Here is a 25,874-nt window from a genome sequence, read left to right on the forward strand (position 1 = left end):
TGACTTTCTAGAGCCAGAGTCTCTTCAAATTACATCTGTGGAGCTCCGACTCAAATCTCTGTCAACACATCTCCTTCCCCCACCCTCTCCTTAGTTTTGTGAACAGTATGAAGTCATTCCTTTTGGACCTCTGGGGCAATACTACTATAGAGTTAAGGACTCTAGAAGAGAGTGAATTTTATGTGTAGGTCTAGACCTGTTTTGTGTGGAAACATACTTAGCTTAAAGGATAGTGGTTCTCTACAATTTCTCATTCAGGGAACTTCCAGGATCAACTGTAAGAATTGGGGGCAGAGGGGAGCGGGGGAACAAAAATAAAATTTTATGAATTTTTTTATACTTAAAATACATTAAATGTTTTTTATGTGACAGAAACATTGCTAGTACTTTACTTTCAGTCTTCTCAGTGGCTTTTAACCTGTGTGTTTATTTGCATGTAGCCTGTTGTTGTTAGGTGCCGTCGAGTCAGTTCTGACTCATAGCAACCCTATGCACAATGGAAGGAAACACTGCCCAGTCCTGTGCCATCCTCAAATCGTTATGCTTGAGTCCATTGTTGCAGCCACTGTGTCAGTCCATCTCGTTGAGGGTCTTCCTTTTTTTTTCGCCTACTCTCAGCTTTACTAAGCACGATGTCCTTCTCTAGGGACTGATCCCTCCTGATAACATGTCCAAAGTGTGTCAGATGTACTTTCACTATCCTTGCTTCTAAGGAGCATTCTGGCTGTACTTCTTCCAAGACAGATTTGTTTGTTCTTTTGGCAGTCCATGGTATATTTAATATTCTTCCCAATACCACAACTCAAAGGCATCAATTCTTCATCCCTATTAATTGTCCAGCTTTTGCATGCATATGAGGTGATTGAAAACACCATGGCATGGGCCAGGCACACCTTAGTCTTCAGAGCAACATCTTTGCTTTTTAACACTTTAAAGACATCTTTTGCAGAAGATTTGCCCAATGCAATGTGTCTTTTGATTTACTGACTGCTGCTTCCATGGGCATTGATTGTGGATCCAAGTAAAATGAAATCCTCGACAACTTCAGTATTGTCAAGATGTTGCTTACTGATCCAGTTGGGAGGATTTTTGTTTTCTTTATGTCGAGGCGTGTAGCCTAGCAATGTACTATTGATAATTTGATGTCCTGTATATATACCAAATAATTAAATTGGAAGAGCAGTATCTTGTTTGGCTCTAAATTACTGATTATTTGAGCACGTTTCTAATTCTAAATGTAGAATTCAATGGATTTTTCAAAAAGGTTGAACCTGAAATTCCAAGAAAAAGAAAAAAAAGTTTCACAATTCTGGAATCCTTTGCAATTTAGCCTTTATAATCTCTTTGAGGTCTTTAACTAAGACATAATTACATAGGTTGAAATGCTTGCTCACTAGGTTCCTGGGACAAATTTTGAGCTTATAAAAATTTCAAATTAGAGGTTTACAGAGGAGAATTTTCTAGTTTTTCTTTAGCCACTTTATCTATCCGCAATTGAAATCAAAATGAGTAAATGGACATATTTCTAGTTATGACCTAACTTAAGCTCACTTTAAATAGGTGAAGACCATCAAACCTCAGCTGGGATCCTCTCTAGAATGGATGGTTTAGTCCTTTGACTAGGAACAACTTATTACATTTGAGGTAGACTAGATTATGGATCTCCTTACAAAACAATATACATCTTTGGCCAAAAAATTCCTAGATCTGTATACTTTTTCTCACACCCCAATGTGTATCTCTGTCTTGTTTATAGGACTTAATCAGATTCAAAATCCTCATGATTCAGAGGTTATCAGTAATGTACTATTGGAATATTTACAAGCCCAACAGTCTCACAGGTGGATTCTATTTTGACTTGCATTCATCCGATTGCCTTTCTACAGGATACACAGTTATTTTAAATATCTGATTATATTCAGCCTTATCCCTGGAGACAATATCCAAAACCTATTTTGGAGCTTAGTCGTTAACTTTCATTGTCTGTGAATGTCACAATTCATATTTTCATTTTTATTAAGAAGCTTGTAAATTGGGTTAAATTATAGCTTAGCATTTTTCATTATTATTTGATTTTTTGGAGAAGCCATTGAAATAAATAAAATATTACTTGCACTTTATTTCTTTTCTTGGAATTCAAGTAGAGAAGTAGCAATGTGGAATTCAAGTAGAGAAGTAGCAATGTAAGTTAGTGTTCAGTAAAACCTCTGTTTTTTCACACAATCTTCAACTTGTGTTCTTTTCCACTTGGAATGCAGCAGCCAAAAACTATAAACAGGAAGCAGCCTGGAAGATATCACCTGGACAGCTATGAACAATCAACACGACGTCTACGTCCTTTAGAGACAGAGGATATTGCAATAAAGGTTATTTTATTTCATGAATTCTTTTTTTTTTTTAATTGTGCTTTAAGTGAAAGTTTACGATTCAAGTCAGTTTCTCATACAAAAACTTACACAGACATTGTTATGTGACCCTATTTGCTCTCCCTATAATGTGACGGTACACTTTTCGTCTCCACCCTGTATTTCCTGTGTCCATTCAACCAGCTCCTGTCCCCCTCTGCATTCTCATCTCATCTCCAGACAGGAACTGTCCACTTAGCCTCATGTGTCTACTTAAGCTAAGAAGCACACTTCTCACCAGTATCATTTTATGTCTTATAGTCCAGTCTAAGTTTTGTCTGAAGAGTTGGCTTCAGGAATGATTTTAGTTTTGGGCTAACAGAGCGCCTGGAGGCAATGTCCTCTGGGGTCCCTCCAGTCTCAGTCTGGCTATTAAGTCTGGTCTTTTTACTAGAATTTGAGTTCTGCGTCCCACTTTATTCCTGATCCATCAAGGATTCTCTGTTGTGTTTCCTGTCAGGATAGTCATTGGTGATAGCCGGGCACCATCTAGTTCTTCCAGTTTCAAGCTGATGGAGTCTCTGGTTTATGTGTGCCCTTTCTGTCTCTAGGGCTCATATTTTCCTTGTGTCTTTGGTGTTCTTCATTCTTCCTTGCTCCAGGTGGGTTGGGGCCAATTGATGCATCTTACATGGCTGCTTGCTAGCTTTTAAGACCCCAGATATCACTCACCAAAGTGAGATGCAGAACATTTTCTTAATAAACTTTGTAATGCCAATTGGCCTAGATGTCTCCTGAAACCATGGTCCCCAGACCCCCACCCCTTCTACTCTGTCCCTCGAAGTGTTTGGTTGTATTCAGGCAACTTCTTAACTTTTGGTTTAGTCCAGTTGTGCTGACTTCCCTGTATTGTGTGTTGTCCTTACCTTCACCTAAAATAATTCTTGCCTACTTTTTTATCTAGTTAGTAAATACCCCTCTCCCTCCCTTTCCACCCTTGTAACCATCAAAGAATGTTTTCTTCTGTGTTTAAACCTTTTCTTGAGTTCTTACAGTAGTGGTCTCATACAATATTTGTCCTTTTGCGACTGACTAATATCACTTAGCGTAATGCCTTCCAGATTCCCCCTTGTTATGAAATGTTTCACAGGTTCATCATTGTTCTTTATCATTGCTTAGTATTCCATTGTGTGAATATACCATAATTTATTTATCCGTTCATCTGTTGATGGGCACCTAGGTTGTTTCCATCTTTTTGCTATTGTAAACAGTGCTGCAGTGAACATGGGTGTGCGTGTATCTATCCATATGGGGGCTCTTATTTCTCTAGGATATATTCCAAGGAGTGGGATTGCTGGCTTGTATGGTAGTTCTATTTCTAGCTTTTTAAGGAAGCACTGAATTGATTTCCAAAGAGTTTGCACCATTTTACATTCCCACCAGCAGTGTCTAAGTGTTCCAGTCTCTCTACAACATCTCCAACATTTATTATTTTCTGTTTTTTGGACTATTCCTAGCCTTGTTAAGGTGAGATGGTATCTCACTGTAGTTTTATTTGCATTTCTCTTAAAATGGCTAATGATCGTGAGCATTTCCTCATCTATCTGTTAGCCACCCGAATGTCTTCTTTGGTGATGTGCCTGTTCATATCCTTTGCCCATTTTTTAGTTGGGTTATTTGTCTTTTTGCTGTTGAGGTTTTGCAGTATCTTGTAGATTTTAGGGATTAGACACTGACCAGATCTGTTGTAGCCAAAAATTTTTTCCCAGTCTGTAGGTTGTCTTTTTACTCTTTTGGTGAAGTCTTTGGATGAGCATAAGTGTTTGATTTCTAGGAGTTCCCAGTTACCTAGCTTCTCTTCTGGTGTTTGTGCATAGTTAATAAGTATTTCATGAATTCTTACAAGAATAGAAACACTTGTTACTATCTTATAGTGAAGTTCTGCAAAAGTGTTCTAAATCATGCCTCAAAATCATTCTACAATGATCCTTAATCCTAATAACATAAAAAAAAAATTTCTGGTAAGTTTATAATTCTCAGTTCTTCCCCATCTCCCAACCAGGTTTCGCTCCAGCATTTTGATAGCTGGAGAAGGCTTTTCTTCTGAATCTGTGTTAGAAGCTAGTACCCAGCATATTTCCTCTGGTACTCTTATGTTTATCTACCAAGTACATTGATTTATAGAGGACACAATACTGTAAATCCAGTTCTGAAGGGAATAAATTAGATAGTAATGTCTTCAACCAGGAAAGGCTTAGACTAGGGTTGCATACATTTAGCCAACTTCCCAATACTCCGTTTGACCTAATTTCAAACTCAGCCTTTTGTACCTCCTCAGGTGTCTGTTCTTAGGTGGGATAGGCAACCACAGGAACATAGGTTGGGGGTTGATGGTTGGGATAAGACACAGGGAAACGCCAGTGCTGTGCAGGGACTGGGACAGATGCCAGCAGCAGTCAAGGGCCTCTAGATGCTAGAGTCATCAGAGTCTTGGAAACGAGCCCTTCTAGAAAATTAGCTGTATTGGCTGCTCCAGGCTATACAACTAACTCTGTGCTTCCCAGCCCAATCAGATCAAAGAAGACTCGGTGGGGTGGGTAGTAGAGCCAAGAGCTGTGTTTAATTCTTCTCTCACCTCAATACCTGGCACAGTGCTTTAAAACACGTTATCAGTCACTGACAACAGACTTCTAGCCCTCCAGCTTTTTCAGGTGCTCACCCTACTGTCACTATTTTTGAAACTTCCAATAACTTGAGCTCCCTTCCTTTTCTCCCAGTTCATGAATACCTTTCTGTAGCAATCCAACCTGGTGCCATCTCCACATGCTAACCAGGCTGTCAAGTGCTATGGAGAAAATGACACAATAGTCGAAGTTGGCATAGCCACAGATGTATATCTCCAACCTCATCTGACCCTAGCTGACCCTCAGTACTTCTTGGCAATCCTCTTGCTTGCCTCTCATCAGCATTATTTTCCATAACCTGCTATGGAACTACTATTCAATTGTCACCATCTTTCCACCTCCTCCTATCTCTCCTGTAACTTCCTCCTTCCTCAGATAATCTTAGCTCCCAGTTCACTGAAAACACAGAGGTTGTCATGTGGGAGTTCTCTCAATTCCATATCAGCCCTCTCCCAAACTTATCTGCATTTGCACCTCTTTTTGGCTCCTTGTCTACTGTCTCAGAGGAGACAGCCTCTGAGGCTGTATAATTTCTTTGAGAGTCATTTAGCCACAGTTTCTTAAATCGCTGCCCTAGCCAGCTCTGTTCAGCATTTCCCACAATATAGTTTTCTGACCCTAGGCCTTTTCTTTATCCAGAAATGCCTTTATTGAAATTCAATATATTTTTAGAAGCCAGCTAAAAGATCTCTTTCTAGGAGTTTTTTGTTTTTTTTTTTTGACTCATCCCAATATAAATGACTTCCTTTCTGAACTGCAAAAAAAAAAAAAAAAAAGAATTTTTTCTTTTTTTTTTAATTATATTAATATCTGCCCGTCTCCTCTGCTTGCTACTTAGTCTTTGCTGTCTTGTATTGAACTAATTTCTGTCTGTTGACTTAACAGTTTGCAGTCTCCTAGGGAGCAGGGAGAGCCTATTATACGGTCTGTGTAGTCTACACTGTTCCTAACACATTGCCTTATGCAGAGTGGATGCTCGGGAAATATTTGTAAAGCCACTGATGAGCCTGCCCTTCCGTCACCCTCCTTCCATGGCAAATTTCATGCATATGCTGTGCAATACACTTTCTAAGTTAGAGAAAACCTACATGGAAAAACACAGCCTAGCCTTTTCAAGCAGAGTTTTTTGCTAAGTTGTTAATTTTATTAAGAACTTTTTACAGCTGTATTTTGTCAGAAGTTAGACATCACCAATCTATGCTACAAAATTCCTAAACAATAATATTCTCAGAAATTTCATTATTATGGTTTTGACATAAAATCTTAATTTATGATCAAGATGTGTATCTTTAGTTTCTCCCTGAATTTTTAGGCAGCCTCCCTTCACTAATCTCTCTCTGCCCCTACTACCCTGCTCTTGGGCTCTGTCATACCTCCTTTCATTTCCCATTTATAACTGTCAAAACTGTTGAGTCCACTTGAAGATTGTTAAAACAAATAGATGGCTTTGGATAAATATGGGATCTTGTGATCTTTGCTGATTGCTGAGGTTTATACCACCAAGCAGTGTTGCCTCATTTCTGTGCTTTGCTTTCCTCTTTACTAGTTTCTTTAAGCCTAGTGAAAAGAGATAAATTCACATGGCTCATGAAACTCATTCATTAGAGAATTGTCTCCTAAGCTAACCAACTCATCCTGTTGGCATAATTGGTAGTTATTTCTGTCCTATATTTGCATCATCAGAAGGACCCCCAGAATACAGAGCAATGAGAAGATAATCAGTGTAGAGGTTACACTGGGAAATATTTGGCATGATTGTTTTTTAAAAAATGCATACATGGAAATAATCCAATAATCCCAAATTTTCAGAGAAAATTCCTGTAATTTTTAGCATTTCTTTTTACTGTCACTAATTCAAAGTTCCTTCTTTTATTCCCAGTCTTTGTTTTTCATCTATTCCAATAAATACTTACAACTCTAAACTGGAATTTGATCATTGTGTTGAAAGTCTTTCAGTGCTTTCAAATTTTAAAATTTTGTTGGAATTATTCTTTAATATCACATTTATACATAATTTTATAATTTAATTTCTGTTTCCTATTCTCCAGGTCACAAATGGATACTTTTCTTGGGGCAGTGGTTTAGCTACATTATCCAATATAGATATTCGAATTCCAACAGGTAGGAGTATTTTATTATTCATTTTTGTAATTGTTAATTATCATGACTGTGGTTTGCAAGATAATTGAGCATAAAAAAATGAAAGTTTTTTTAAGGACATAAAAGTTATTTATAGGTACTTATTTATGCATGGAGCACTGTTGGCGCGGTGGTTAAGAGCTTGGCTGCTAACCAGAAGGTCAGTAGTTTGAATTCACCACTGCTCCTTGGAAACCTTATGGGGCAGTTCTACTCTGTCCTATGGGGTTGCTGTGAATCAGAATCGACTCAGTGACAACAGGTTTTTTTGTTTCTTTTTTTTAATTTATTTATGCACAGCCATCACTCATCTGTCAGTGAAGGCTTGCCTGTTGCCATGATGCTAAGTAGGTTTCTTGGAGCTTCCAGACTGAGACGTACTAGGAAGAAAGACCTGGCGATCTACTTTACAAAATCAGCCAGTGAAAACCTTATGGATCACAAATGCCTGATCTGCAGCCAATCCTGGGGATGACACAGGACTGGACACTGTTTCCTTTCTTTGTACATGGGGTTGCCCTGAGGCCGGGGGCCGATTTGATGGCGTCTAACAACAACAACGTTTATTTAACAACAACAACGTTTATACCACGGAGCTCGTGATCCACTGTATCACTCTGATGTTTTTGTTGTTAGTTGCCGTCGAGTCAGCTCTGACTCGTGGTGACTGCATGTACAACAGAACAAAACAGGTCCTGTGCCATCTCATGATCTTTGGTATGTTTGAGTTCAGTCAGTATGATAATTGTGGGAAGTTATAAGGCATGTCTTTCATTACAGAGTTTGCACCTTTGGAAAAGTTATTTACTGTTCATTTACTGATTCGTGCCATATAAACAATAAGGTAGTTGATTTCCAATTTTGTTAGAAGATTTGAAGAAGAGTATGTGAGAAAATGATTTTCTGTCATGAGAAAGACTGATGAAGTTTTCAAGATATGTAAGGCTTAAATACCTAATAGTTTTTTTATGTAAAATACCTTCATAATTGAATAAAAATGTTTTTTGGTCTGGCCTGATGGTCAGTAGCTTAGGATTTTTCTATTATACATACAAATCAAAGTGAGAAATTGAAGATGACATCTTAGTAACTTAAGCAACATCACTTTCATCCCAATTATCTGATTTAGTCAAAATGACCTTTTGTCCTGAATGGACTGTAATAGTAAAGGTAAAGCTAATTTAGATGGGCTAGACAATTATTTCATTGTCCTCTTTACTAATGTCAGCTCTTCTCATAGTATTAAAAATAATAAATAAAAGCCTATATATGTTTAAAATTTTTTTTTATTGTACTTTAAGTGAAGGTTTACAGAGCAAACCAGTTTCCCATTAAACAATTAATACACATATTGTTTCCTGACGTTGGGTGCCAACCCTACAACATGTCAAGACTCTCCCCTTCTTGACCTCAGGCTCCCCATTACCAGCTTTCCCATCCCCTCCTGCCTTCTTGTCCTTGCCCCTGAGCTGGCGTGCCCTTTTAGTCTCATTTTGTTTTATGGGCCAGTCTAATCTTTGGCTGAAGGGTGAACCTCAGGAGTGACTTCATTACTGAGCTATAAGGATGTCTGAGGGGTGGCATACTCTTGGGGTTTCTCCAGTGTCTGTCAGACCAGTAAGTCTGGTATTTTGTGTGTGTGTGTGTGTGAGTTAGAATTTTTTTTCTACATTTTTCTCCAGTTCTGTCAGGGGCCCTCTATTGTGATCCCTGTTAGAGCAGTCAGTGGTGGTAGCTGGGCACCATCTGGTTTTGCCACTCAGACTGGTGGAGGCTGTGGTACTTGTGATCCATTAGTCCTTTGTATTAACCTTTCCTTTGTGTCTTTGGTTTTTTTCATTCTCTCTTGCTCTAGACAAGGTGAGACCAGTGGAGTATCTTAGATGGCTGCTCACAAACTTTTAAGATGCTACTCACCAAAGTAGAATGTAGAACATTTTCTTTATAAACTATGTTATGCCAATTGAGCTAGATGTTCCCTGAGACCATGGTCCCCACAGCCCTCAGTACCATAATTTGGTCCCTCAGGGAGTTTCGATGTATCTATGGAGCTTCCATGACCTTGCAAGGTCTGTATGTTTTAATTCTTCTAAAAGACTTATATACTGGGGAAAAGAGCTGCTAAGAATACCTTAGTGCTAAAAACCAAAACTGGCCATTGATTGTGAAACATTAACCTTTTCTCAATGTGTATTGATTTTATTTTACTAAGAGAATTCCATCTTATCCTGTTATTGGCCTTTGTTTTGTTTTTCTAGGTCAGTTAACCATGATTGTGGGCCAAGTTGGATGTGGGAAGTCCTCTCTTCTCCTTGCCATCCTTGGTGAAATGCAGACGCTGGAAGGAAAAGTTCACTGGAGCAAGTATGTGTATTTTTTAAATTGTTTCCTGTCATTTTGTCGTACATCTGCTGGTCCTCCATGGGAAGATGTTAGAGCAATAGATTCCCATGGCGTGAGTCTGAGAACCTGTCAGAAATACCCAAAAACCCAGTGCGGTCGAGTCGATTCCGACTCATAGCAACCCTATAGGACAGAGTAGAACTGCCCTAAAGAGTTTCCAAGGAGCGTCTGGCGGATTCGAGCTGCCGACCCTTCGGTTAGCAGCTGTAGCACTTAACCACTACGCCACCAGGGTTTCTGTCAAAAATAAACACAGCTTTTAAATTATTTGTTTTTAATTAGTGGAAACCTTAAATGTCATAAATTTAAAAATTGCAAACAATCACTGTAGAAATTTATAATAGTACAAAACTAGAATGTTGCTGAGAAAAAAGTAATTTGGAATTGTAAAAATAAAGTTCAATGGGTATAGTGCTCAAAAGAAATAACTTAAAAATTCATTCTGTAATAAAATCGGCTATGGCAAACTTGGATTATTTATCAATCCTAAATACAAACAGACTTAATGATTCAATGTCCAGAGAAAAAAATGTCAAATAACTTTTTCCAAAATCTTTATAAGGGGCTGAGAAATCAGCCGTTTCTCTCCACACCTAACTTATATGAGATACTAGAAGTACTTAGTTATAGATATGCATAGTTCAGATTAGCGTGTTGTGCAATTCCAAAGACATGGGCAAGACGGTATCTAGCATGGTGCTTCTTCTAGATTTTTAAATGGTTAGTTTGGGATCTTCAAAGTGCATTGTCGTAATAAAGTGGTTCAGAACCACAATATTATATAATTGTGTAATAAAGAATAAATCATATTTGTTTAGCTTGGCCTGTCTTTTGAACTTCCCATAAGCAGTTTATGAAGAAATTGACTATAGTTTATCCAAGAAATTAAACTGTAGATCAGTGGTTTTAAACCAGGCGTGCTTTTGACCCCCAGACATTTGGAAATGTCTGTAGACGGTTTTGGTTGTCACAATTGATCAAGTTGGTAGAGGTCAGAGACACTGCTGAATATCCTACAGTACACAAGACAACCCCACATAACAAAAAACTATCTAACCCCAAATGTCAGTAGTGCTGAGGTTGGGAAATCCTGCTATAGACCTACAGATATTCTTTAAAGTCATTTTTTTTTAATTTTTGTTGTGCTTTAAGTGAAAGTTTACAAATCAAGTCAGTCAAAAATTTATACACACCTTGCTATATACTCCTAGTTGCTCTCCCTCTAATGACACAGCACACTCCTTCCCTCCACACTCTATTTTCGTGTCCATTGAGCCAGCTTCTGACCCCCTGTGCTCTCTCATCTCCTCTCCAGACAGGAGCTACCCACATAGTCTCAGGTGTCTTCTTGATCCAAGAAGCTCACTCTTCACCACTACTTTTTCTGTCCCATAGTCCAGTCCAATCCCTGTCTGAAGAGTTGGCTTTGAGAATGGTTCCTGTCTTGGGCTAACAGAAGGTCTGGGGACCATGACCTCCGGGGTCCTTCTAGTCTCAGTCAGACCATTAAGTCTGGCCTTTTTACAAGAATTCAAGGTCTGCATCCCATGGCTCTTCTGCTCCCTCAGGGGTTCTCTGTTGTGTTCCCTGTCAGGGCAGTCATCAGTTGTAGCTGGGCACCATCTAGTTCTTCTGGTCTCAGGCTGATGTAGTGTCTGGTTTATGAGGCCCTTTCTGTCTCTTGGGCTCATAATTACCTTGTGTTTTTGGTGTTCTTCATTCTCCTTTGCTCCAGGTGGATTGAGACCAATTGATGCATCTTAGATGGCCACTTGCTAGTGTTTAAGATCCCAGACGCCACTCTCCAAAATGGAATGCATAATGTTTTCTTAATAGATTTTATTATGCCAATTGACCTAGATGTCCCCTGAAACCATGGTTCCCCAAACCCCTGCCCCTGCTACGCTGGCCTTTGAAGTGTTCAGTTTATTCAGGAAACATCTTTGCTTTTGGTTTAGTTCAGTTGTGCTGACCTTTCCTGTATTGTGTGTTGTCTTTCCCTTCACCTAAAATAGTTCTTATCTACTATTTATTAGTGAAAACCCCTCTCCCTCCCTCCCTCCCACTCTTGTAACCATCAAAGAATAGTTTCTTCTCTGTTTTAGCTATTTCTCCAGTTCTTCAGCATAATGCCTTCCAGATTCCTCCATGTTATGAAATGTTTCACAGATTCATCATTGTTCTTTATCATTGCTTAGTATTCCATTGTGTGAATATACCATAATTTATTTATCCATTCATCCATTGATGGGCACCTTGGTTGCTTCCATCTTTTTCGCTATTGTAAACAGTGCTGCAGTGAACATGGGTGGGCATAGACCAGTTCGTGTAAAGGCTCTTATTTCTCTAGGATATATTCCAAGGAGTGGGATTGCTGGATCGTATGGTAGTTCTATTTCTAGTTTTTTAAGCAAGCACCAAATTGATTTTCAAAGTGGTTGTACCATTTCACATTCCCACCAGCAGTGTCTAAGTGTTCCAGTCTCTCTACAACCCCTCCAACATTTATTATTTTGTGATTTTTGGATTAATGTCAGCTTTGTTGGAGTGAGATGGAATCTCATTGTAGTTTCGATTTGCGTTTCTCTAATGGCCAACGATTGTGAACATTTCCTCATGTATCTGTTAGCTACCTGAATGTCTTCTTTAGCGAAGTGTCTGTTCATATCCTTTGCCCATTTTTTAATTGGGTTATTTGTCTTTTTGTAGCTAAGTTTTTGCAGTATCTTGTAGATTTTAGAACTCAGACGCTGATCAGAAATGTCATAGCTAAAAGCTTCTTCCCAGTCTGTAGGTAATCTTTTTACTCTTTGGGTGAAGTCTTTGAATGAGCATAGGTGTTTGATTTTTAGAAGCTCCCAGTTACCTAGTTTCTCTTCTGCATTGTTAGTAATGTTTTGTATACTGTTTATGCCATGTACTAGGGCTCCTAGTGTTGTCTCTATTTTTTTCTTCCATGATCTTTAAAGTCATTTTTTACCTACCATCATTAGTTCCATTGTAGCTTAGTCTGGTGTTTACACATGCAGACATTTCTCAAGAATGAGTAAAGACTATTTATGGACACTTGTAGAATAGATTCTATTTTAAACTCCACTTAGGAGAAGGAAATGTTTCCATGTGAAATTTGACCTCGAAACAGTAGAACTGTAAATCCTATTTTCAGTGTCATTGGCCAAAGAAGGAGACTGAGAATTGTTGTGTGTACACTTTATCCCTGTTGGGCAAATCTAACAGATAGTAGCCATGAAATGTTTAGTGAATACCCAGCAGAGAGCTCAAGAAATACTTTCTACCAGCAGCTTGCTGCATGGCAGGTTCCTGGAAATCACTAAGTTCAGGCCCTAGGCACTGTTACTCTGCTACTGTCGCCTTCCATCTCGGGTGAATGTAGGTTTTGAGAAGTAGGCCCTACTGGATTAAATTATACTGCATGACTTGAACAGCCATAATTAAGTTATTTGGGTTTTGTCTTTATACTGCTTCACCATCATTAAAACAGGGAAATAATGAAAGATAGAGACAGAAAAGGCTTGAGATTTCATTTTAATGCTTCTAGAAAGCCCTACTAATTTGGCTTTCTCCAAAGTTATTTAAAATTCCAGGCCCTAGCTCCACTTGGTCCAGATTGACTCCCGATGTTACTGTAAGAATCACTATCATTGTTTACCTGGATAAATAAATGATACAGTGATGATGAAAATATTTTACACAATCTAGTAATTTAGTTATTTGTATTCTTAAGCATTTGTACCAGTTATAGCCTATCTTACTACATAAAGCTTTTGAATTATTTTACTTTGAAAAACGGTAGAATAGTAAAAGTTGAAAAACGAGAGAAAGAAATCAAGAAGGAAAAGAAAAAATTCAATAATAATATGAGAAACTGGTAGAGAGAAGTGCATGCACTGGACTACTAAACTATAAACTATGGTCCACTAATTCAGTTCTGGGATCCCTGGCGGCAAAGTGGTTAAGAGCTCAGGCTGCTAACCAAAAGCTCAGCAGTTCAATTCCACCAGCCACTTCTTGGAAACCCTATGGGGTCGCTATTAGTTGGAATCGACTGGATGGCACACAACAACAATAATTCAGCTCTGAGTGTCATGGAAACTAGACAATGGAGAAACATGAAATAAAAATTTAAAAACATATGTTTACTCAATAGAGGTTAAGATTTTTTTTTTTGCCAAGAAATGAAAAAAAAACTCTCATAGGTCCTAATTAAAAAAAAAAAAAGCTAATAAAATGGTGTATAATTGTTAATTTCCTCAGTATTCCTAAAATTTATTCAAAAGTAAGTTTCATTGTCAATTATTGTGAATCAAATTGAGAACATAATAAGAGAAGATTATTTAGTAAATGTTATTTGAGGGATTAGAGGGCACATGGGAGGGGTGAAGGATGTAGTATAGGTAAGATCAAAACCAAAAAAAAAAAAAAAAACCAAACCCACTGCTATCAAGTCAATTCCAACTCATAGCGACCCTATAGGACAGAGTAGAACTGCCCCATAGAGTTTCCAAGGAGCACCTGGTGGATTTGAACCGCCGACCTCTTGGTTAGCAGCCATAACTCTTAACCACTACGCCACCAAGGTTTCCAAGATCAAAACAAAAAAGCAGCGTGGCCTGAATATTTAGATCTTCAACATCTAGTTTGATCCAGAAATGAAATAAACTAAATTTGGAGAAAGGAGTAGATTGCAGATCCCTAGGACCATCTTCTGTGTTTAGTATTGTAGTTTGGACTATAGCTTTTTTTTTTTTCCATTTGTTTACTGAGCACCTCCTTTGTGCCAGATACTGATTTGGGTATGAAGGATTTAGAAATTAGCAAGAAAAACTAAGTTCCTGACCTCATAGACTTACATTCTAGAATGTGACATGTGTAAAATACATGTAACAAACAATAACAAAAAATAGATAATATTAGGCAACAAAACAAGGCGACATAGTAGGAGGTAGAAGATGGGAGACGCTTTAGAGTAGATTCAAAAAGATCTTTGAGGAAGTGACACAAGCCGAGACATGAATGATTCAATGGGGCCAGCCAAGCAAAGACTGGGAGCAGAGTGATTGGCAAGCACAAAATTCCTAAGGCAGGAATGAGCTCGTTGCTTTTGAGGATCAGAAAAGGGACCAGAATGGCTGGTAAATAATGATGGATGGAGGTAATCACATCAACAAAATACCTTCACAGCAACATCTCAACTAGTGTTTGACCAAACAACTGGACTCCATAGCCTAGCCAAGGTGACCCTTAAAATTAACCATCACAGTTGGTTTGGCATGGTAGTGTAGAAATTGACCAAAGTGACTGGATTCAGTATATATCAGAGCCAATAGGAGGAAGGTGTGAGAGAAGAATTAAGATGACTCTGAAGATCTATGAAGTCCCTGTAATCTAAAAATTATCCTTTTATGAACGTTTACCTTAACTGACAACAACTCCATCGCTGTGTTTCAAGAAGGGTTAAGATTTTCCTCAAAAAATGTGTGCTTTGGCTCTAACACATGTGGACACACACACACACACACACACACACACATAAACAAAACAATTAAACCCCTGAGGAGTTGGATAAGCAAACACAAAATCTTAATTATAAGACTTACTTAACATTCCTCCCATGGTATCCTTAATATCTGATAAAACATGTTTTTGGATCAGAAATGTTCAAAGACTACTGACCTTCTTTTCAAGAATGATTTGTAATTATCCTTTTATTTCCAGAAAATGCTGTCGTGCCCAGTCCAATAAGAAAATGCATATAAAAGTTAATAAGGGCAAAAAGCTAATTTAGAAATTGTTGATATTGATAGGTCGCTGATACACAAATGCCAAAAGAAATCATTTATTTCAACATTTACTTGAATTATTTGATAATATTTTCAGCTCAAAACAATATTTTTTTTGCTTTTAAACCAAATATTATTGTTAGGTACCAAGTACCTTGCTATCATTTTTTCCACCATTGCATGAATTTTATTTTTTAATTTTAGACTAGCATGAAAAGAAAATTCAGTAAAGTGCTCTGACCTAATGCATTGAGAAATACTTACTTTGGGAGAGAGAGAAGGTACTGTCGCTCACGTAAGGCACACCTACATTGGAAGAATCTGGTACACAAAGGAAATGATAGATGTTTCCGTATGAATTGCTACCATGTTGTAGCCCCAGAAGAGAAAAGTGAGAGAGAGGAGGGGTAGGCTAAAAAAAAAAAAAAAAAATCCAAAATTTAGGGTTCCAGGGTTCTTACTCCTATGTTACCTCTACATAAATGGGGTGCTTTGTATTTGTTGAAAGGCAACAGTCTGCTTGACTGAAGTTGTCCTTCCCCAGTTATCATGAAAAACAATAACTTGTACCAGTTTCTTAGGAGCTAGAATAGTTTTTCCTGCCTTTAGTACCCATCTCAAGATGTTATTAACAATGTGCAGTTGTAAAAATTGTATCATTAGTAAGTTTACACGGAGTATCACTAGGTAATATAATTAGACAAGTTTCTCAGGAAAAAAAAAAAAGCATAAAACACCTTCCACAGTCAAACAGGAATTATTTTTGGAGTTCTATTACACATTAATTATGTTTGTGGTTATTGAATTTACATCTTTTAGAATAATGGAATTCAACTCAACATAAGTTATTAAAAATTTGATCAATAAAATGATTAGGTCTTCAGGTAATTTTCTCCATGATGTAGGTATAACTAAATTTAGATGGTCAAACCCTTTTACAGAAACCCACTGCCGTTGTGTCGATTCTGACTCACAGCCACCCAGTAGGATGGAGTGGAACTGCCCAGTAGAGTTTCCAAGGCTGTAATCTTTACTGAAGCTGACTGCCACGTCTTTCTCCCACAGGGCGGCTGGTGGGCTCAAACTGCTAACTTTTTGGTTAGCAATCAAGTGCTTTACCACTGTGCCACCAGGCCTCCTTTCTTTTTATATAAATCAATTATGGATTATATAAATTAATTATGGGTTGATATGATTTATATATACTTCTTATATAAATCATATCAATCCATAATTAGTTAAACCCACATGTTGTGGTTTGACCTATTGTGCATGTCTGGATCTCTTACCAGCTCCTTCAGGGCCCAGCTGTGTTTTGTGCACCGTTCACATTTAGAGCCCAAGAAGTATTTCTTCCTCTTAGGGAGGCTAATTAGGAATTTAAATAGATTAAATTCAAACTCTAAAGGTAGGAGGTCCTTGAAGATATCTAACCCTAATAAAGACTTGGAAACTGTATCTAGAGAGATTAACCAAGTTTATGCAGCTAGTTAGAGCAGTGCTGGGACTGGAATCCAGGTCATTGTATGAACCACGATTTTGTGTGAAAGAGAACAGTTCTATCTTTTAGAAGCTTACTAAGTCATTGTTTACTAGCTGATGAAGACACAAAAGAAGACTTCACTTACCAGGTTTGTCTTCGAGATGAATATCAAAAACCATTGGGAAAGCATAGTTGTTGAATACGTCCAATGTTTATTTTACCTCTTACCTTATATTTGCACATATTCATTCTATATTTATATTTCATAATTAATGAACATTGTTTGCCATACTTGCAGTGTAAATGAAACTGAACCTTCTTTTGAAGCAACCAGAAGGTATTATTTCTATTTTAACCTGAATTTAATAATAACTTTCTTCCTCAGACTTTACTTGATACTTAATCTCTTACGCCTAAGTCATATTGCCCATTCCGATGGTGTACAGTTACTTACTAAATTTTCTAGCATAATTCCAACAGCAGTGGTTCTCAACCTTTGCAGTCTGCTAAAAGAAATTAATTTGCCAAACAAAATGGCTCATTGTGTCAGTTGGTTTCCTCTCAATGAGTCACATGTCTCAACTTCGGCTAAAACTCAATTGTCCTTCGCAGACTGGGTTTGGGTTCTGTTTAAGAATTAATACATATATTGATTGTGGGTGAAACAGTGATGGGATCTTCCTTTAACGAAGAGATGGAGAATCAAGTGCTTCACCTATTTAAGACACACACACACACACACACACACTTAAAAGACAAGGGAAAAGGGGCAGCACATATGTCTGAGGTTGGGAGCCACTGTTGTACTGCACATCTGGTTATCTGAGAGATTACTAGCTTAACATACATTATCATGTCTTCTAAACTCCTAAGACATAATGTTCCAGGATGATAACAGCATTTCTAACTGTCTCTCTCTTAACCATATTCTCTTTCAACCTTAATTAGTACTTACAGATCGTGAACTAACTGTGGAAATCTGACTTTTAAGCTGACCTGCCCCCACCCTGCCCCAATCCCATTGTCTTCTTTATCTTCGGCTTACATGCATTGTCTTAATTATTACAAACTAAAGTCTGATGTATAGACATATGGTAGATTTAAAGGCCAAGAAAGGGAGGAGGAGGGGGAAGGGAGGTTCTCATGTTATTTTAAATAAACCATTTCAATATGCATTGACATATGTAGTTTTTAAATAGTTTATTTCAATATTAAAATGAACTCAAAATATTACTTTGAGATCACATGTGTGTATACAAATCTCGCATTGCTATGGAGTTGATTCCAACTCATAGCAGCCCTGTAGGACAGGGTAGAACTGCCTCATACGGCTTCCTGTGGAAACAGACTGTCACATCTTTCTCATGTGGAGTGCCTGGTGGGTTTCAACTGCTGACCTTTCAGTTAGCAACCGAGGGCTTAACCACTGCACCACCATATATATATATATATATATATATATATATATATATATATATATATATACACACACACATATATATATATAAAACCCGTTGCCATCTAGTCAATTCTGACTCACAGCGACCCTATAGGACAGAGTAGAACTATCCCATAGGGTTTCCAAGGAGCAACTGGTGGATTTGAACTGCCAACCTTTTGGTTAGCAGCTGAACTTGTATTATGTGTGTATGTATATATATATACCTATTACCTTAAAATATGTTAATGTGATTAGGCCACAAGCACAGGCTATAAGTAGAGTTTCAGTTCAAGTCTTTTTTTTTGAAGTCTGCATTTAAATGCGTAATTATGTAAAGTACTTGGAATAGAAAGTAAAATATCTGTGGCTAACGGTGAGAGTAAATTGCTATTGGTCTTGTAATTATTTTTAAAACTATAGTTATTTTAGAAAATGAAATTTAAATGAATAGTCTATATTTGAGAACACCCCTTTAGCATGGCAAAATCAAATCTCACACATTGTGTTACATTTCGATTAAGTTCTAATCCCTTTGCATTAGATGAAGCATCTAACCATTAATTACTAAGATTGGTGGTTGTTAAAATTTTCTATTTTAAAAGTTTTCCATTTCTCTGTTTGAGATATTTCATCTACTGTTATTTTCCATAGTTATAAGAAAATACACCTACATCACAGCACCCTTGCATAGTTCTGATTTTGTTTTTCTTCTTTCCTGTTTTCCAGTAGGAACAGATACTCTGTGGCTTATGCAGCTCAGAAGCCTTGGCTATTAAATGCTACAGTTGAAGAAAATATTACCTTTGGAAGTCCTTTCAACAAACAGAGGTGATTTTGAACGTATCAGAAAATTTAAAACTTAAGCAAGCAACTATTTCTGAAAACTTTACATCCAGGCCTTGCTTTTTTTCCTCATTTGCCCCACTTCCATTCTCATTGCCAAGGTCTTTTGAGTCAACTCTTTTAAAAAAAAGTCTCATAAGAAGGTTCAGCCCATCCTGTACGCTTATTAAGGACAATTCATATACCAAAATTGAACAGCAGAAAACCGAAGGGTGTGTGTGTGTTTGTAAGGAGAAGTGCTGAGATTATAGGTAGGCAAATGGAAGAGAAATCCAAGTAAGGAGCAGAAGGAAGGTTAACTGTAAAAAAAGAGGGGGAAGAATGTGGGATCTGAGGAATCCAGTTACTGGGAATAACCAGAATATTCCATCTATCAACTGTATTTTAAATATGACAGGAGCATAGAGAAGTATGTTCTTTTCTTTGAGCTGTGTTCACAAGGGTGGGACTTGAAAGCTAAGGAGAAGTAGGTAAGGGGAGAGGCACGAGGAGGGAGAAGGGAGGAAGGAAACAGACAGTGTGGGAGGAAGAGCCTAAATTAGGTGAGATTGTTGAAGGCCTGGAAACAAACCAGACAGAAGGGATTGCTGTGTATTAGCAGGGGGAGGTTAGATTGTAAAGGGACGTTGAGACCAGGTAGTGGAGGCTTGAAAGTCAACTGGGTATAATTCAGTAGATTATGGGAGGAAGACTAAGTTTTAGAAAAGGGGAATAACAAGGTAAGTATGATGTTTCATTTGGAAGTTTAGTCTAACAGATGTGTATAGGATGGTTCTGAGTTGAAAACAAGAAGACATTTAGGAATTTGCTGGAACAATTATCCAGGCATGCAGTGTTTGTGGGTTGCACTTGGGGGTGAGAGTTGAAATAGAAAAAGAGATACTTGAGAAAATTCTAGAATAAGAGTGGACGAATAAGAGAAAGGAGAAAAAGAGAGAAGTAGCAATGATGGCTTGAGTATTCTAAGACTGTGTGACTGAGAATATGAAGCCATAGGCATTTTCCCTTCCTCCCACTCCTCCAGGCTCCATGTTTCCCTGTACTTCCAATTAATCTGATTTCCAGTCTCAGCCGTAACTACATTTCAGTACTGTCAATCCTCATTGTCTTCCATTTCTCTTCCCTTCAGCCTGCATGATAATATGCGCAGATGTTGTTGTTAGGTGCTGTCGAGTCTGTTCTGACTTATAGCAACCCTATGTCCAACAGAACGAAACAATGCCCGGTCCTGTGCCATCCTCACAATTGTTACACTTGAGTCCATTGTTGCAGCCACTGTGTCAGTCCATCTTGTTGAGGGTCTTCCTCTTTTTCACTGACCCTTTATTTTACCAAGTATGATATCCGTCTCCAGGGACTGGTCCCTCCTGATAACATGCCCAAAGTATGTGAGACAAAGTCTTGCCGTCTTCTAAGGAGCATTCTGGCTGTACTTCTTCCAATACAGACTTGTTTGTTCTTCTGGGAGTCCATAGTATATTCAGTGTTCTTCGCCAACACCGTAATGCAAAGGTACCGATTCTTCTTCCATCTTCTTTATTTATCATCCGGCTTTCGCATGCTTCTGAGGCAATTGAAAACACCACGGCTTGGGTCAGGTGCACCTTAGCCCTTAAAGTGACATCGTGTTTTTAACACTATAAAGAGATCTTTTGCAATAGATTTGCCCAGTGCAATGCATCATTTGATTTCTTGACTGCTGCTTCCATGGGTGTTGATTGTGGATCCAAGTAAAAGGGAATCCTTGACACTGTCAATCTTTTCTCCATTTATCGTGATGTTCCTTACCGATCCGGTTGTGCGGGTTTTTGTTTTCTTTGTGTTGAAGTGTAGTCCATACTGAAGGCTGTGGTCTTTGACCTTCATTGGTAAGTGCTTCAAATTCTCTTCACTTTCAACAAGCAAAGTTGTGCTACCTGCATATCGCAAGTTGTTAGTCTTCCTTCAATCCTGGTGCCCCATTCTTTTTCATATAGTCCAGCTTCTTCACTTATTTGTTTGGCATACAGATTCAATAAGTTGGTGAAAGGATACAGCCCTGATACACACCTTTCCTGACTTTGAACCACGCAGTATTCCCTTGTTCTGTTCAAATAACTGCCTCTTGATCTGTGTACAGCTTCCGCATGAGCACAATTAAGTTTTCTGAAAATCCCATTCTTCATAATGTTATCCGTAATTTGTTACGATCCACACAGTGGAATGCCTTTGCATAGTAATAAAACACAGGTAAACATGCTGTCTGGTATTCTCTGATTTCAGCCAAGATCCATCTGATATCAGCAATGATAGCCCTCGTTGCACGTCCTCATCTGAATCCACCTTGAGTTTCTGGCAGTTCCCTGTCGATGTATTGCTGCAACCACTTTTGAATGATTTTTAGCAAAATTTTACTTGTGTGTGATATTATTCATATTGTTCAATAATTTCCAAATTCTGTTAAATCACCTTCTTTGAAAAGAGCACAAATGTGGATCTCTTTCAGTCGATTGGCCAGGTAGCTGTCTTCTAAATTTCTTGGCATAGATGAGTGAGCACTTACAGTGCTGCATCTGTTTGTTGGACATCTCAATTGGTGTTTCATCAATTCCTGGAGCCTTGTTTTTCACCAATGCCTTCATCCAGCTTGGACTTCTTCCTTCAGTACTGTTAGTTCTTGATCATATGCTACCTCCTGAAATGGTTGAACATCAACCAATTCTTTTTGGTATAGTGACTCTCTGTATTTCTTCCATCTTATTTTGATTCTTCCTGCAACATTTTAATATTTTCCCTATAGAATCCTTCAATATTGCATCTCGAGGTTTGAATTTTCTCTTCAGTTCTTACAGCTTGAGAAATGCCGATAGTGTTCTTCCCTTTTGGTTTCCTAACTCTAGGCCTTTGCATGTTTCATTATAATATTTTACTTTATCTTCTTGAGCTGCCCTTTGAAATCTTCTGTTCAGCTCCTTTACTACATCATTTCTTCCTTTTGCTTTAGCTACTTTGTGTTCAAGAGCAAATTTCAGAGTCTCTTCTGACATGCATTTTGGTCTTTTCTTTCTTTCCTGTCTTTTAATGACCTCTTGCTTTCTTCATGTATGATGTCCTTGATGTCATTCCACAACTCGTCTGGTCTTCAGTCATTAGTGTTTAAGGAGTCAAATCTGTTCTTGAGATGGTCTCTAAATTCAGGTGGAATATACTCAAGGTCATATTTTGGCTTTTGTGGACTTATTCTAATTTTCTTCAGTTACAACTTGAACTTGCATATGAGCAGTTGATGGCCTGTTCCACAGTCAACCCCTGGCCTTGTTCTGACTGATGGTATTGAGCTTTTCTATCGTCTCTTTCCACAGATATAATTAATTTGATTCCTGTGTATTCTATCTGTTGAGGTCGATGTATATATTAAAAAAAAAAAAAACCCGATGCTGTCGAGTCGATTCCGACTCATAGTGACCCTATAGGACAGAGTAGAACTGCCCCATAGAGTTTCCAAGGAGCGCCTGGTGGATTTGAACTGCCGACCCTTTGGTTAGTAGTCGTAGCACTTAACCACTATGCCACCAGGGGTTCCTCAATGTATACAGTTGCTGTTTATGTTGTTGAAAAAAGGTATGTGCGATGAAAAACTTCTTGGTCTTGCAAAATTCTATCATGTGATTTCAGCATCATTTCTGTCACCAAGGCCATATTTTCCAACTACTGTTCCTTCTTTGGATCCCTTGTGTGGTGCACTGGTTAAGAGCTTGACTGCTTGGCAGCTCAAATCCATCAGCTGCTCCTTGGAAACCTTGTGGACAGTTATACTCTGTCCCTTAGGGTCTCTATAGGGTTGCTATGAGTCAGAATTGACTTGACAGCAATGGGTTTGGCTTTTTTTTTTTGGAGGGATTCCTTCTGTGTTTCCAACTTTTGCATTCCAAGTACATCTTGATTGCATGGTTGATCAATGACAGACTGCAGAAGTTGGTCACAATCTTCAATTTCTTCATCCTTGGTATTAGTGGTTGCTGTGCAAATTTGAATAATAGTCATATTAACTGGTCTTCCTTGTAGGGGTATGGATATTATCCTATCACTGGCAGCATTGTACTTCAGGATAGATCTTGAAATGTTCTTTTTGATGATGAATGCAATGCCATTCCTCTTCATTTTGTCATTCCTGGCATAGTAGGCCACATGACTGTCTGATTCAAAATGGCCATTTCGGCTCAGTAATGCCTAGGATAGTGATCTTCATGTGTTCTATTTCATTTTTGATGATTTCCAATTTTCCTAGATTCATACTTTGTACATTTGACTTTCCGATTATTAATGAATGTTTGCAGCTGTTTCTTCTCATTTTGAGTGGTGCCATATCAGCAACTGAAGGTCCCAAAAGCTTGACTCCATCCAAGTCATTCAGGTCAACTCTACATTGAGGAAACAGCTTTTCCCCAGTCGTATTTTGAGTGCCTTCCAACCTCAGGGGCTTATCTTCCAGCACTATATCCGACAGTGTTACACTGCTGTTCATAAGGTTTTCACTGGCTTATTTTTTTCAGAAGTAAATTGCCAGGTCCTTCTTCTTTTTTTTTTTTTTCTTCCTAGTCTGGCTTAGTCTGGAAGCTCAGATAGACACACACAATTACTCTTTAGCCATAGTAAGCTCCCCGTTGTCCCTCATATATACCATGAACTTTTTCATCTTCATGAAGTTCCTTAAGCTTCCTTTTTCTCATTTTCTTCCTGGTAAATTACTACACAACTTTTCAGAAACACCTTAAACATTGCCTCCTCTATAAAGACATTTCTGACTTCTTAGAGTTGTCAGCCATTCCTCTGTATTTTAGAAGTACTTTGTACCTATCTCTACTATAATGCCTAATAAGGTACATTTTTATTATATATGTTTCTGTATCAGTCTTTGGCACCATTTACTAGCTTTCTTTAGAGTGGAAACTAATGTGTATTTATTTTTGCATCTGCAAACTTAGTGTAGAAGCTATTTTATACTAAGTTGTTTAATTAATGTTCTAGTTCAGCTTCCAAGGTATTGCACCCTGGACTTGGTTGATGGGCACTATATTAATAGTGATCTAAAAATTCAACATAATTTCTCACAAAGGTACAAAGCTGTCACAGATGCCTGTTCTCTTCAGCCAGATATTGACTTACTACCATTTGGAGACCAAACTGAAATTGGAGAGAGGGTGAGTTTTGTATAATTTAAATAATGAACAAAAATCTAGAAAAGTCTGATTCTTTTTCATTTCTAATGGGGCATATGACATCTGAGAGCTTGAGAGTATGTTACCTTAGGGACAAGCCCCAGAAATGGGAGGGCAGGAGCCCTTTGATACCATTTTCCCTTAAGCATTTGTGGAGTAACCATGATGTACTTAACATTGTGCTAGCCAGTCTAGAGTTCCCAAGTAAATAAAATATAGTACCTGGCTTTGACCAAATGTATTTTTGCTCATTTGGAACTTACATAAAATTAGTTTGAAAATTGAGATTACTTCAGACGACTTCTTCCACTGTTGTCAACATCTAGTGATTCTTGTTAAAAGTGTCTTTTTCTTTGGTGTATACTTGTTTTACATTGATGTCATGCTATTTTAACCAACTGAAAAGTACCTATACCTGCACTCTTTATAATAGTGATGGATAATTTTTTATACCCTTTTAGCTGTTAAATACTGGGCAAAAATACTTTGTATGCATTATCTGCTTTATTCACATAACCAGTCTGTTGTATATGCGTTATTATTATCCACATGTTATAGCTGAGAAAACCGAGGCTGAGAAAAGTTAAGGAACTTGTCCAATCATAAGATTAATGGTGCATCAAGATCAGTCTGAACCTGAAGTCTATGTTCTTAATGGCTATTCTTTATTGCAGTATGATGTTGTTGTTAAATGCCATTAAGTTGAACATGTGACAGGTAGAACTTCCCTATAGGGTTTTCTAAGCTGTAATCTTTATGGAAGCAGATTGCTAGGTCTTTCTTCCATGGAGTTGTTGGGTGGGAGTGAACCACCATCCTTTCACTTAGCAGCAGAGTGCTTAACTGTTGTGCTACCAAGGCTCCTTATTGCAATATAAACCAAAAAACCAAATGCGCTGCCATCGAGTCAAATTCAGACTCGTATATAGTGCAGTATAGGATAGTGTAAAGCGTGAACTTATCTTCTGTGAGCTTCAGTTTCTACATCTGTTAAACAAGGTGAACAGTACCTATATATTAGAATTACTGTGAGGAATAAAAGAGATAAGGAATGTAAAACTGTTCACACAAGCCTTGCACATACTAAGCACTCAGTAACTACTACCATAAAAACCAAACCTGTCACTGTCGAGTCGATTCTGACTCATAGTGACCCTGTAGGACAGAGTAGAACTGCCCCATATGGTTTCCAAGGAGTGGTTGCTGAATTTGAACTGCCAACCTTTTGGTTAGCAGCCAAGCTTTTAACCACTGCACCACCAGTGCTCCCAATAAATACTAGTTTAAGATTTATAATTTGTAATTCATTTTAAAGGCATATTGCTGTACAGTACTGTTGAAACATAACTTGTAATATCAAACTTAAGAGGTACATATTAAATAAACAACTGACACAATTCAGGAAACTTGAAAAAACTCTTGGACTTGTTTCCAGTCTTTGGCACTCATCCCGTGTTTTGATTATTAATTATTTTGTATGGCAGAGCTGTTAGAGTGAAAGTAGGATTAATGTTATTTATCAGTCAAAATTTATCTT

The 25,874-nt window shown here is 37.9% G+C and overlaps 1 protein-coding gene across 3 annotated transcripts in view; it reads left to right on the forward strand.

Moving 5' to 3' along the window:
* ABCC9 (ATP binding cassette subfamily C member 9) overlaps positions 1–25,874 on the forward strand; it is a 142,306-nt gene that overhangs the window by 52,468 nt on the left and 63,964 nt on the right. For 2 of the 3 annotated variants that reach the window (XM_003405689.3, XM_003405688.4), the window contains exons 14-19: positions 2,259–2,366; positions 7,078–7,150; positions 9,427–9,532; positions 17,154–17,192; positions 19,023–19,124; positions 24,235–24,319. In XM_003405689.3, coding sequence (XP_003405737.1) covers positions 2,259–2,366; positions 7,078–7,150; positions 9,427–9,532; positions 17,154–17,192; positions 19,023–19,124; positions 24,235–24,319 — 513 coding nt within the window. The remainder of the gene's footprint in view (positions 1–2,258; positions 2,367–7,077; positions 7,151–9,426; positions 9,533–17,153; positions 17,193–19,022; positions 19,125–24,234; positions 24,320–25,874) is intronic. The other variant, XM_064284494.1, reaches the window with a different exon arrangement.

Source organism: Loxodonta africana, chromosome 4 (assembly GCF_030014295.1).
Source record: "Loxodonta africana isolate mLoxAfr1 chromosome 4, mLoxAfr1.hap2, whole genome shotgun sequence".
In the NCBI taxonomy this organism is placed as follows: Eukaryota; Metazoa; Chordata; class Mammalia; order Proboscidea; family Elephantidae; genus Loxodonta; species Loxodonta africana.